The 14,799-nt window shown below is 41.4% G+C and overlaps 1 protein-coding gene across 1 annotated transcript in view; it reads left to right on the top strand.

The window, feature by feature from the left end:
- CCDC162P overlaps positions 1-14,035 on the top strand; it is a 29,856-nt gene extending 15,821 nt beyond the window's left edge. The window contains 6 exon segments of the mRNA XM_017958424.3: positions 600-760; positions 763-827; positions 5,210-5,412; positions 9,152-9,307; positions 12,111-12,204; positions 13,560-14,035. Of these exon segments, the coding sequence (XP_017813913.2) occupies positions 600-760; positions 763-827; positions 5,210-5,412; positions 9,152-9,307; positions 12,111-12,204; positions 13,560-13,892 (1,012 nt within the window). The 3' untranslated portion in view covers positions 13,893-14,035.
- The last annotated feature ends 764 nt before the right edge of the window (positions 14,036-14,799 follow it).

Genomic DNA, 14,799 nt, shown 5'->3' on the forward strand with positions numbered 1-14,799 from the left:
TTACTGAAATTTGACAGTTTTGCTGTATAGTCCTTTTTTTTTTTTTTTTTTTTGAGACGGAGTCTTGCTCTGTCGCACAGGCTGGAGTGCAGTGGCACAATCTCAGCTCACTGCAAGCTCCGCCTCCCGGGTTCACGCCATTCTCCTGCCTCAGCCTCCCGAGTAGCTGGGACTACAGTACAGGTGACTGCCATCATGCCTGGCTAATTTCTTTTGTAATTTTAGTAGAGACGGGGTTTCACTGTGTTAGCCATGATGGTCTTGATCTCCTGACCTCGTGATCCACCTGCCTGGGCTTCCTAAAGTGCTGGGATTACAGGCATGAGCCACTGTGCGCGGCCTGTATAGTCTTATTCTTATTGAGCTTCTAGAATACACATCTGTGTCTTTCCGTTTTTAAAGGTTCACATTAAAGCAAAGAACATGTCATGCAACCCAGCAGTTTCTCAGACTCTGAGGTCCCTCTGAGCTCTCAGTTTTTCATAATGCACTGGACATACAGGAGCTGTTTTATTGGTCCTTAAAAATATAAAATTGAAATATCTTTTGAATTTTAAGTTTGTTGTGTAAAATTGTCATTTGTTGTTCTTTTCTTCAAGCCCGGCTTCAAAAAATGTTTATCTGCTGGAGTTCCACCCTTCCCTCAGCCTGGTAGCGCTTATCCCCAAAGCCCTAGAGCATCTCTTCCAAGAGGCCTGCCATGCCTACAGACCCACATCAGCCATTGGCCTCGCCTCCCTGGAGTGACATGTCCTGCAGCTGACCTGGGCCTGTGGCTCACCCCAGCCACGCCTGAGGCCTGCTACAGTGCACAGCTCCAGAAAGATGTACGTTCTTTTTGAAGGGGATAGTTGGGTCCTTGGCAGGGAGAATTTTTTTTTTCCAGATGTTACTGTTTAGCTTTGTTTTTCTGTTTGGCTCTATTCCCCCATTATTTGGCTAGAGACAGAGCTCAGTCATAAGCCTTGCCAATAGTTTTATGTGATTTTTTGGGGGATGGGGTCAAAGTTTCTCATTTGTAAAGATACTGCTACAATTAAAATTTAAAAGGTGATATATGTGGGTATGTGGGAAATGTTTTCTGGTTTATTATTTATATTTTAACAAATACATTTTAATTAAAACTGTTATATTTTCTTTCCACTAAGACACTTCCTAAATGTGTTCTTTTTGTCAAGATCCGGCAGAAGACAGAAAGCATTGATCAGAATTCAAGTTCAGTCCTGCCATTCACTTGCTGTGTGACTCTGAGCATGTCTCTTAGCCTCTCTGACCTCACTTTACTGTTTCTGTAAAAGTATGTTTGTGTACTTGGTAGGGGAGGTAGGCGGAGGTGAGCTTGATGACCTCTGAAGCCCCTCTCAGCTCTACTGCTCCATGGTTCAAATTGTGGGTTAATGATTTACATGGTGTTTGTAGTTGGATTTTAATCCTTTTCTTTTTCTGTTAAGGCTGTCAAGGTTACCCCTGGGTTTCCAATTTGACCTCATTCTGTGTGCATACTTGCTATATGACAAAGAAACTTTCATAGGCCCCCCACTGCCCAAACTGTCTGCTCCATAGGTCTGCCTTGGCCTCCTATCCCCTCTTGACTAAAGTAAAAATTGATTTTATTTTACAGTGACCAAAATAACATAAAATCACAGAGAATTCTAGCAAAAGCAGAAAGAACAAAATTGAATTTAAACATTACCAATCTAATGCATTCATATCATTATTTTTCTGAATTTAAGTATTGTTAATATGTGTGTTGTACATAGCCATAATCATAGTTTTTGTCCATTGTTATTTCCTCCTCTTCTCAGTTAACATTATACTACATATTTTTCCATAATGCTAACTCGTCTTAGACTTACCTTTATGACCACATATAATTCCCATATCTGATGAATAAAAACTTCTCTAATCATTTCTCTATTGATGGACATTCAAGTGGTTTCCAATTTTTCATTATCATGAAAAATGCTATAAGATATATATTTTTACATAAAGATTTTTCCATATTTTGAATTGATTCCTTTTGATAGGTTCTTGGAAACAGAATTACTAAAATAAAATTTAAATATTTGGATACATATTAGCAGATTGCTTTCCAAAGAGTTGTGCCAATTTATAATGACACTCATGTATTTTAAGAGTACCAGTTCTGCTATACTGTGTAGTATTAGGCAAAAGCATGTGATGTATGTGCGAATATACACATATACATGAAAAGTGGTATTATGCTGTTAATTTGCATTTTCTTGCTATTTATTGAGCTTAGTCTTTCAAATGTTTTGTTACTAATTATATTTTTTGTGAATTTTGTTCTTTCCCTTTATGTGTCTGTTGGAATCCTAACATTAGTCCTATCTACTTACATGAGCTTCTCTTAAATAAGAATTTTAATCTTCTTTTTGTCTATAATTTTATGCAAATATTTCCCCATTCATCCCCCCCTGCACCTTTTGTTTTGTTTTGTTTTGTTTTGTTTTGAGGTAGGGACTCACTCTGTTGCCCAGGATGTACTGCAGTGCCACAATCACAGCTCACTGCAACCTCAGTCTCCCCAGCTCAAGCCATCCTCCTACCTCAGCCTCCCGAGTAGCTGGGACTCTAGGTGCACACCATCATGCCCAGCTAAATTTTTGTATTTTTATTAGAGAGGAGGTTTCACCATGTTGTCCAGGCAGGTCTCCAACTCCTGGGCTCAAGCGATCCCCCGACTTTGGCCTCCCAAATTGCTAAGATTATAGGCACAAGCCACTGTGCCCAGCCTCTCCATTTGTCTTTCCATTTTTTTTTAACATAAACTTGTTTTCATGTAGTCAAATCTATTAATCATTTTCTTTATTATTTCTTCTGTCCTAAATTCAGAAAAAATCTTACTCCAGATCTTTCATATTTGTCTTATTCTAATTTTTAAGTGGTTGGTTTTATTTTTAAAATATTTAACTCTGGCTGGGTGCAGTGACTCGCGAGTATAATTCCAGCACTTTGGGAGGCCAAGGTGGGCAGGTCACTTGAGGCCAGGAGTTCAAGACCAGCCTGGCCAACATGGTGAAACCCCATCTCTACCAAAAATACAAAATTAGCTGGGCATGGTGGCAGGCACCTATAATTCCAGCTACTTGGGTGGCTGAGGCAGGAGAATCACTTGAATCTGGGAGGCGGAAGTTGCAGTGAGCCGAGATTGTGCCACTGCGCTCCAGGCTGGGTGACAGAGCAAGACTCCATCTCAAAATAAATGAATAAATAAAAATAAACAAAATAATAAAAATATTTAACTCTTTTAATATTTCACCAGAGAGAGAGAAAAGAGAGAGTGTATGTGTGTGCATGCATCTGTGTGGTATGTGAGGTAAGAGTCAAAACCGAATTTTTCCTCAAATTACCAGCCATTTATTCTACTACCATTAATTGAAGATTCCTTTCACATTGCCTTATGATACCACATTTAAAAGATGTATTTGAGGCCGGGCATGGTGGCTCATGCCTGTAATCCCAGCACTTTGGGAGGCTGAGGCAGGCAGATCACGAGGTCAGGAGATCGAGACCATCCTGGCTAACACAGTGAAACCCCGTCTCTACTAAAAATACAAAAAGAGATTAGCCAGGCATGGTGGTGGGTGGTGTAGTCCTAGCTACTCAGGAGGCTGAGGCAGGAGAATGGCGTGAACCCAGGAGGCGGAGCTTGCAGTGAGCCGAGATCATGCCACTGCACTCCAGCCTGGGTGACACAGCGAGACTCCATCTCAAAAAAAAAAAAAAAAAAAAAAAGATGTATTTGAAATTATTTTATAAATTATAGTGAATATCTGGGATACCTGTCATCTCCCATTGCTGCCACACAGTTTTATTATTTTTGAAATCTGTCCAAATTTATACCTATAAGTATTCAGATTAATATTTTATATTAGGTCAGAAAATGCCCTCAGAAGGCATGCAGGAATTTATTTAATAGGTCTCTTTGTTACCACTTTGGAAAACTTTAAGAGCCTAGAAATTGCATCCTTGAGTAGCCCAGTCTTTTGGTAGATAAGTGGATAGACAAAGGAGCTTATGTATCCTGGGGAGCCAAACCAGAGAGGCAGGGGGTCTCCAGACTGGGTGGTTGCTGGGAGTGGTATATTCGAAGACAGCAAAGATGTTACAGCAGAGGTACCCACCAAGGCAGCAGGGTGTTAAAGGACAGTGTGGTTACTTCACAAATCACCCAGGGCCAGCTCTGAGTGCGGGAATGCTGGAAAGGCAGTTTGGTGTACTGTAAAACAGCTGAACTTGGAATTAGGAAGCCCAAGTTTACTCTTGGTACTGCTGTGTGACCTTGGAAAGTTTCATGTTGCTTCAGATCCCTCACTGACAAAGGGGAATAATGATACCTGTGACTCCTATTTCATGGGGATCTTGTGAAAATAAAAACGAGTTAATATATGTAAAAATACTTTGAAATTTTGAAACTGTAATTAGAGAGGTATACGAAAAAAAAAAAAAAAATTGTTGGTGGGGCACGCTGGCTCATGCCTGTAATCCCAGCACTTTGGGAGGCCAAGGCGGGTGGATCACAAGGTCATGAGATCGAGACCATCCTGGCTAACATGGTGAAACCCCATCTCTACTAAAAATACAAAAAATTAGCCGGACGTGGTGGCACACGCCTGTAGTCCCAGCTACTCAGGAGGCTGAGGCAGGAGAATTGCTTAAACTTGGGAGGCGGAGGTTGCAGTGAGCCAAGACCGCTCCATTGCACTCCAGCCTGGGTGACCGAGCAAGACTCCGTCTCAAAAAAAAAAAATTGTTATTGGCGACCAAAATACTTTCAAAAATCAGGGACTTCTATTTCTATTTAGTTTGTCTTTGGCATAGACAAGTATCCCCACAGTGAATATCTAGAGATTTGTTTATTTAGACTCATAACATTTATAATAATGATAACAGCAGATACTTTTCCATATGTTAATCCATTTAACCCTCTCAAGAGCCCTATTAGGAAGTTAGTATCTATTTGCATGCAGTAAGGACTGTTATTATCCTTATCACCACTTTATAGATGAGAAAATTGAGAGACAGCAAAATTGAGTACATTGCCAAAATCTCACAGCTTCTCAATGGCAAAGTTAGGACTTGAGCCTAGGAAATCTGGATCCAGAGTTTGTGCCACTGACAGACAGTGTATTTTTTTAATGTGAAAATTCTTCTATGTTTTAAAGGATATTTTGTTTTCTTTCAGCTGTTTTCAGCTAAAGTTATGGGAGATCCCTTTCTCGTGGGGGAGATAGGCCTGCTGGCATTCAAGTCTGCAGCAGACGAAGGACGGAAACAAGGCCAAGACTCTCATGTGCTACTCTTGGAGATGTTTTCCAAACTTCTGGAACTCTTGACCCTCCGCCACCGGCTGATAGAAATGAGCCTGGAGAGTGCACACTTAGCTCGGTCAGTGGAGGTCGGAGGCCCAGGTGGAATATACGGTTTGCAGCAAAACATGGGGGAAAACAGGCCATGAGACTCCCTGCTACAAGCCTACCCCCTCTCTGCTCCCAGAGCAGCCAGACAGTTTTCTAAATGGCTAACATGATCACCTTGCTCCCTATCGGGGGAAACCCACCCCCAATATTCAACGTGGGTCCTTTTCTATTTTCCTTAAGTGTTGGCTGGTTTGAGAAATAAAGGGAAAGAGTACAAAAAAGAGAAATTTTAAAGCTGGGTGTCCAGGGGAGACATCACATGTCGGCAGGTTCCGTGATGTCCCCGAAGCTGCAAAACCAGCAAGTTTTTATTAGTGATTTTCAAAAAGGGAGGGAGTGCACGAATAGGGTGTGGGTCACAGAGATCACATGCTTCACCAGGTAATAAAAGATCACAAGGCAAATAGAGGCAGGGTGAGATCACAGGACCAGGGCAAAATTAAAATTGCTAATGAAGTTTCGGGCACACTTTGTCATTGATAACATTTAATCAGGAGACAGGGTTTGAGAGCAGACAACCAACCTGACCAAAATTTATTAGGCGGGAATTTCCTCATCCTAATAAGCCTGGGAGCACTACAGGAGACCGGGGTTTATTTCATCCCTTATCTACAACTGTAAAAGACAGACGTTCCCAAAGCGGCCATTTCAGAGGCCTCCCCTTAGGAATGCATTCTCTTTCTCAGGGATGTTCCTTGCTAAGAAAAAGAATTCCACAATATTTCTCCTATTTGCTTTTGAATGAACAGAAATATGGCTCTGTTCCGCCTGGCCCACAGGCAGCCAGACTTTAAGGTTATCTCCATTGCTGTTATCCTGTTCTTTTTTCAAGATGCCCAGATTTCATATTGTTTAAACAATTTGTGCAGTTAATGCAATTATCACAAGGTCCAGCTTATGAAGATGAAGGGATTAAGAGATTAAAGCAAAGATAGGCATAGGAAATCACAAGAGTATTGGTTGAGGAAGTGATAAGTGTCCACGAAATCTTCACAATTTGTGTTCAGAGATTGCAGTAAAGACAGGCGTAAGAAATTATAAAAGTATTAATTTGGGGAACTTCCATGAAATCTTCACAATTTATGTTCTTCTGCCGTGTCTTCAGCCAGTCCCTCCGTTCAGGGTCCCTGACTTCCTGCAACAGCTCCCTTGTTCCTTCTCTCTTCCAAGCCTTCCCAAATGCCTCTCTGATCACTCAACTAGGCTAAGCCCTTCTACTGGCACCTGGGTTTCCCCTCCATTCAGCACATTTCCTTTTAATTCATTGCTTAATATTGGTTTATTGACTTTTCTGCTAGCATAAGCTCCCTAAATGCAAAAGCCCTATCCACATTCTTTACTGTGACATCCCATCACCTGGTATGGGGCCTGAACCACACCAGGCACTCAGGGAATACTGGTTGAATTTGCTCCTGAATGTAATGAAGTTGAATAGAAAGAGCCTAGAGATGAGAGAGAGATGAGTCAGTGACAGCATCCAGGTCAGACAGAGGTATGGTGGGCTTAGAGGGCAGGAGAGAGAAATTAATGAGTTATGTTTTAGGTATGAGGGTGAGATGATGGTAAGACATCAAGTGGACATGTCCTACAAGCAGTAATAATATGGAGCTAAAGGGTTTGTTGTAAATATGTATGAGTGCTGTTATGTTCTGGTCCCCACAAAAGGCCCTGTAGATATAGAGAGTCCAGTCACCTACCACAACCATTATCAAGGGTGCTGTGGCCAGGGTCTTTACTGGGGATTTTATGTATATTATTTCATTTAATTCTCAGAATATCCTTATGAGGAGGGTTACAAACATTTTATCAGCAAGGAAGTAGAGGCTCAGAAAAGTTAATTTGCCTAAGAGCATATAACTAGAAAGTAGTGAAGGCAGAATTTAAATTATCAGTCAAGATATTATTAACATTGCTTCATAATTTATGATCCTTGGTGGCAGGAAGCCCATAATGTAAAAATTACCCATGACACATGGTAACAATGATATTCTACTGATATGTACAAAATACTAGGGGAGTACAGAAAAGAGAGTATTTCATTCTTCCTAAGTGGTCAGGGAAGCTTCATGGAAGAGGGGCTGCTACGGGTTGAATTATGTCCCTCCAAAATTCATATGTTCAAGGCCTAATCCCCAGTACCTCCGAATGTGGCCTTATTTGGAGATAGGTCTTTACAGAGGTAATCGAGTTAAATGGAAGTTATTAGAGTGGGCCTTAATCCAATATGACTGGTGTCCTTATAAGAAGAGGAAGTTCAGACGCAGACACAGAGGGAGATCATGTGAAGGCACAGGGAGAACATGGTCATCAACGAGCCCAGGAGAAAGACCAGGACCAGATCCTTCCCTTACGGCCCTCAGGAGGAACCAGTTGTTGATACCTTGATTTCAGACTTCTGTCCTCTAGAACTGTGAGACAATAAATTTCTGTTGTTTAGTATTTTGTCTGTTGCCGGGATACTTTGTTACAGCAGCCCTAGCAAACTAATACAGGTGCCAAGAACTCAGCCTTCAATGCCAACTTCTCAAGATGGAGAGATGCATTAGAAGTGGGATGTTGGGGAACATGCACTATGGCTCACGCCTGAAATCACAGTACTTTGGGAAGCCAGGATAGGAGAATCACCAGAGGCCAGGCGTTTGAGACCAGCATGGGCAACACAGCAAGACCTCATTTCTACAAAAATTTTTTAAACATTAGTTGAGCCTGGTGGTTCATGCCTGTTCCAGCTACTTGGGAAGCTGAGGTGGGAGTATTGCTTGAGCCCAGGAGTTTCAGACTGCAGTGAGCTATGACTGCACCACTGCACTCCAGCCTGGGCAATAAAGCAAGACCTCTATCTCTAAAAATAAAAGACAAAGAAGGAGGAGGAAAGGAGGAGGAGGAAGAGGAAGAAGAAGAAGAAGAAGAAAGAAGGAAGAAGAAAAGAAGTAGAAAAGAAGAAGGAAGAGAAGAAGAAGAAGGAGAAGGAGGAGGGGAGGAAGGGGGAGGAGGAGGAGAAAGGGGGAGGAGGAGGAGAAGTGGGGGGGAGGAGGAGGAGAGTGTTAAGGAAGGAGGAAAGAATTGTAAACATGTAAGGCTGAGATGCCAGAGGAACATCTAACTGGAGCCATGCTTCGACAGACTTGGGACTGGAGCTCAGAGTTAAGTCAGGACACAGACAAGGGTCACAGATTGTTACATGAAGCAGTAGTCTTAGGGTATGGAGCTGAACAGACTCCCCCACAAACCCCTAAGGTTTGTGAACCAGGTTCGGAACCTCAGGAGACACCAACATTTGAAGATAAGCAAGAGGAGAAGCCAGTGAAGACTGAGAGAGAGCGGTCATGAGGCAGGAACATGGAGAAAGATGATCCTCGAGGAGGGTACAGAGAGGCCAACTGTGATGAACTCTGAGAGAAGATGGTGAATGTCGCATTTCAGCAACGGTGACCTCATGAGGGCTCTGGGGACAGAAGTCAGCTTGTGGAAAATGAGAGTTGAGTAAACACCCAAGCACATCTCCTACTTGAACTGCTTTCTACCATCTGTAACTGTCACAGCAAGTGCAGAGCAGAAGACCTCTGTGACTTACTCACTTCACACAGACCTGGGCTTTTATTGGACTTTTACTTTGGTTTTTGTTCACGTGTCTTCGTTTTCTTATTACTCGCTTTGTTTTTAGGAGAAAACACTAACATACATCCTTGGCTCTTTTTTTCTTTTAGGCTCTATAAAGAATTGGCATGGGAGATGGGTTTTGAAGAGTTCCATTTGTATCTGAGGCCTGTTCACTTTGAATTTGCATCACACAGGGACAGGGCAGACCAGCCACCTCCTGTCTTTATAACCTCTCTGCTGGAGGACAGTGGTCGGGTAGACAGGTGAGCCTTGAGAGTGTTGAGGTAAAAATAACATGATGGCTGAGTGAATAACCTGTGAAAAATAATTTTTGTCACCATTTGACATGCAAGAACAATCACATTTCTAAGTTCTCTCTTATATTCTATCTGCCATGATGCCAGTTTTTTTCTTCCTTCTTTTTTTAATAAGAGGGAGAAAGTAAGATCTCATTTAAGGGGGACAATTGCATTTAAAAACACCAAGTAACTGAGAAATGAAAGAACCAGAGAACTCAGGTGAGATGAAATCACAGGCTCAGCTGCTTCCCAAGTAGAATATGTGGCTTCCAGGTAGAAAAGGGAGTCAGCATGGGTCTAATGGGGTGAGAGCCATGGATCAGAAGTCCAGGTCTCATCTCTCACTTTCCTTCAGACCAGGAAGATGTCACTTAAGTTTTCAGAGCAGCTGTTTCCTTGAAAGGATAACACAAGGTACAAATATAACATGCAGGCAATATCTCAGGCAGCCTCCTTTGTTAGCTAGTGACGGAAGCCAATGCAAACCAGTGAAACTTCTCTCTCATGCCCCATAGGTTCAACCCATTGCTTGAAAGAAGATACCCTTACTAGTAATAGATGGTGAGTCTGCTCAGTCAGGGGAAGGAATCTTTCTTTTGTCCTCACACAATTAACCTTTGATGTGTGGGGAGGAGAAACTGCTGTCTCCCTCTTCTTTCTTTCTCTGCTATCTGCTTTTCCCCACAGGGTCCCACCTCTATCCCTGGAGATTCCTGGTACTGGCTCCATGCCAAGGAAGGAAAAAGGTGACTCCAAGGAGGCAACCAGCACCTTTGTTTTGCTAATGCAGATCTCTGCTCAAAATAGAACTCTGAGTGTTAATATCCTAAATGACTCCACAGAGCAGGGGTAGAATGAGGGGGTTAGGATGATAGAATACAATATCCCAGGATTTCTCAATTTTAGCACTACTAAACTTTGGGACTGAAGACATCTTTGTTGTGGGGGACTGTCCTGTGTGTCTTAGATTGATTAGCAACATTTCTGACTTCTACCCACCAGATGCCAGTAGTATCCCAGTACCCCACCCCATACACACTCTTCTATAATCAAAGACGTCCCCAGACATTGCCAAATATCTCCTGGGGGCAAAACCTGCCCCTGCTCTATCCTGTCACACTAGCTAAGCCAAAAACTGAATTTATTGTAAGGATACAGAGATATTCACAGAAGCCAAGGCAGGAAGTATGATCAGGCCTTAGGCGACACTAGGTCTCCAACTGGCAAAAAAAAAAAAAAAAAACCTGTCTGGAGCCAAGCTGTTTTCTGGTCCTTCAAGGGCCTCCTTGGTTGGTGTTTTATATTGCTGTGAAAATAGGGCACCACATTTTTGTTCAGTCAGAATGCACCAATCAGCATAAACTGCCCAAATGCCCTGTGGTCTGGCCGATGCTCTGGTCTGTGATTGGTCCTCCAGGTGATGACCTAGAGATGCTGCAAGATAAGGGAGCCTTTTTCATTACCAGGGGAAAGCTTATATATCCAAAGAACTTGTGTACTGAATTCGTATTTATTTTATGTATGTTAATTCCTTAAAGTTGCCACTTTGGAGAGCCATTATAACAACAACATATATAGTCATCCCTTAGTGTCTGTGGGGGATCAGTTCCAAAATCCCCTCAGGTACCAAAATCCAAGGATGCACAAGTTCCTTATATAAAATGACATAGTATTTGCATAAAACCTATGCACTCCCTCCCTTATGCTTTAAATCATCTTTAGATTACTTACAATTATATCTAATACAATTTAAATGCTATGTAAATAGTCATTATACTACATTGTTTTTATTTGCATCATTTTTATTTTTGTATTGTTACTTTTTATGGTTTTATGTTTTCAAATATTTTTTATCTGTAATTGGTTGAATCCATGGATGCAGAACCCATAGATATGGAAGGTCAACTGGATCAAATATGAGTATAATGACTTACATTTTAAAAAGCACATTCATGCATATTATCCCTCTTAATATTCGCCATAACCCTATGAGATAGGTGATACCCCCTTTACAGACGAAGAAAGAAAGATTGATAGATATTAAGTTACTTGACAAAGTCTCATAGTTATGGACAAAGTACTGAGTCTCAAGGTGGAAACATGGTTACAAAGAATATTTAGATAGCTATTGGAACCACAGGAAAGAGAGAGAATTGGACAACATTTAGGGGGTGCTCAAAGGAGTGAGTCAGTGAAGAATCCTAAACAAGTATGGTCAAGAAGGTGAGAAGAGCCACGTGTGGTGGTGCATGTCTGTAGTCCCAGCTACTCAGTAGGCTGAGGTGGGACAGTTGCTTGAGCTGAGGTGTTCAAAGCTGCAGTGAGCTATAATCGTACCACTGCCATTCAGTCTGGGTGACAGAGTAAGATTTTGACTCCAAAAAAAAAAAAAAAATCACTTGGTACACCTTTGATGCCCAGTTAACTACATATGTACTTCAAATAAATAAAAACATTTTGCTTAAAAAAAAAAAAAAAAGAAAGAAAAACGGGAGAGAGTAGTGTAATGGTGATCAAGAGAAAATAATTTCCAACACTATGGGGTGGTCACCATAATCAAACTACAGAAAGATCAAGTTCAAAAAGGACAGAAAAGATCCCAGATCTCTTATAGCTTTCAGTGGAAATATCAAGTTTTGTATAAAAGTTGCATTTGCTATTATTACTGACATTTCTGATCTGATCACATGACATCCTGTTCCATCATAATGGTGTCTCTTGATTAGTTGCATATCACATCAAAACAATTTCATATTTTTTGTTGCAGATATTCTCCTACTGCTCTTGTCTTAGCCATCTCTGAGGTGGATGATAACCAAATTGGCAAATTTAGTTTTTACACAAAGGAAGCCATTCTTAAGGTAAACGATTTATTTTTTAAAAACAAATGAAAGTAGAATAAAGCAATTTGCTCACGTATTTCTTTCAGAAGACATAATACTCTATATAAATTTAACTTTCATATGTAAGAAAAGCTTCCATGGGCCAGGCGTGGTGGCTCACACCTGTAATCCCAGTACTTTGGAAGGCCAAGGTGGGTAGATCATGAGGTCAGGAGTTCAAGACCAGCCTGGCCAACATGGTGAAATCCCATCTCTACTACAAATACATAAATTAGCCGGGCATGGTGGTGCATGCCTGTAATCCCAGCTACCTGGGAGGCTGAGGCAGGAGAATCGCTTGAACCCAGGAGGTGGAGGTTGCAATGAATGAAGACTGCGCCACTGCACTCCAGCCTGGCAACAGAGTGAGACTCTATCTCAAAAAAAAAAGAAAAAAAAAGAAAAGCTTCCAATTTCTTAAATAATAATAATGGTTGTTTTAGTCCATTTTCTCTTGCTATAACAAAATGCCTGAGACTGGGTAATTTATAAAGAAAAGGTCCATGATTCTGGAGGCTGGAAAGTCCAACGACATGGTGGCAGCTTCTGGCAAGGGCTTTTGCACTGCATCATAACATGGCAGAAAAGCAGAAGGGCAAGTGATTACATGCAAAAGAGACTACAAGAGCAAGCCAAGCTTGCTTTTATAACATCCTGCTCTCTTGGGAAAGAAATCCACTCCCACGATTATGACATTAATCCATTCATGAGGGCTCTAATCTCATGGCTCAATCACCTTCATAAACTTTTGGGGGACACATTCAAACCATAGTGATGGCCTTGCCTTATTTGATGTGCACATCAGCCTGGTTTGAACCATAGAGACTGCAACACCACTTATAATAACTTCTGTTAGATACTAAAAAAGAAGTTCACGTGTAGTGAACAATCTTTGCATAAGGTTTTAAAAATATACATTTGTTATTGGAGTTTTTATCTGGTCTTTCTAAACCTGGTGCTATTTTTTATCTGCTACTTGGATTTCTTTGCTTCTGTATGTGTATTTTTAAAACATTGATCTAATCTTGGCTTACAGGAGCCTGCCACTGAGCACATGTTTGCTAGTTCATCAGAGCCTATTCATCTTTTCCTGACCATTGGGGAAATCTAATGGTGTCCAGCTATAGAGCAAATCAAGCCTGGGGGCTGCCTTCTTGGAATGAAATGCTGCTTAGGGAGAGACCAGATTCAGTCTTATGGCTAAGTAGCAAGCATCCCAGCTCGTTTGGCAGTTTGATTCATATATTTACATGTTGAATAAGTGGTGATCTCAACCCTCAACTCACTTCTTTATGCAAGAAATTCCTAATATTTTTCGTATTTTCTTCCTTTAGCTCTTGTTGCATTCAGGAGTGGAAAATATGCAGGTGACTCTTGCTTGCCAAGCTGCTCAGAAAAATGCTTTGATGGTGGCTGTCCAGCAGGTGTACTTCTATCACACCCCGCAAGGGAGCTGTCCTGCTAATGTCGAGGTAAGCCTGCATGACAGAGAAGCCAGAGGCATGTCATCACTCCCACCGGCTAATGTCAGGCTGCCCCTTTCTTCCTTCCTTTTTTCCCTTCTCCCTTTCTCCCTTTCTTTCTCCCTTGCCCCCTAGTTTCTCTTTCCTATCTCTTTATCTTCCTTACTTTCTGTTTTTCCTCCTTTCCTTGTTTCCTGTTTGTGAATCAATGTATGACCAAACCCTTACTGGATTTCTTAATTTTCAGCGGTACTTTTTTCTGTATTTCTTGTTTTTTGGTTATTGAGAAATAATTAATGTGATATAAAACATACCACAGGCTGGGTGTGGTGGCTCACACCTGTAACCACAGCACTGTGGGAGGCGGAAGTGGGTGGATCACAAGGTCAGGAGATCAATACCATCCTGGCCAATATGATGAAACCCCATCTCTACTAAAATACAAAAAACTAGCCGGGTGTGGTGGCACGTGCCTGCAGTCCCAGCTACTTGGGAGGCTGAGGCAGGGGAATTGCTTGAACTCTGAAGGCAGAGGTTGCAGTAAGCTGAGATCATGCCACTGCACTCCAGCCTGGCAACAGAGTGAGACTCTGTCTCAAAACAAACAAACAAATAAACAAAAACCAGATTATAGTATATAATTCAGTGGCTTTTAGTATATTCACAAGATTGTGCAACCATCATCACTATCTAATTCCAAAACATTTTTATCACTCACTCTCAAAAGAAACGTACCCATTAGCAGTTACTTACTTTTTCTCCCTCCCCTCAGTCCCTGGCAACCACTAATCTACTTTCTGTTTCTATAGATTTGCTTATTCTGGACATTTTATATAAATGGAATCATACAACAGGTGACCTTTTGTGTCTGGCTTTTTTCCCTTAGCATAATATTCTCAAAATTTAGCTGTGCTGTAGCATGTATCAGTACTTCATTATTTCATTGCTAAATAATATTTTATTATATGGATACATCACATTTGTTTCTACTTTTTGGCATTAGGAATAGTGCCACTATGAACATTTATGTATAGGGTTTTGTTTTGTTTTGTTTTGTTTGAGATGGAGTCTTGCTCTGTCACCCGTCTTGGAGTGCAATGACGTGATCTCA

Source organism: Papio anubis, chromosome 6 (assembly GCF_008728515.1).
Source record: "Papio anubis isolate 15944 chromosome 6, Panubis1.0, whole genome shotgun sequence".
In the NCBI taxonomy this organism is placed as follows: domain Eukaryota; kingdom Metazoa; phylum Chordata; class Mammalia; order Primates; family Cercopithecidae; genus Papio; species Papio anubis.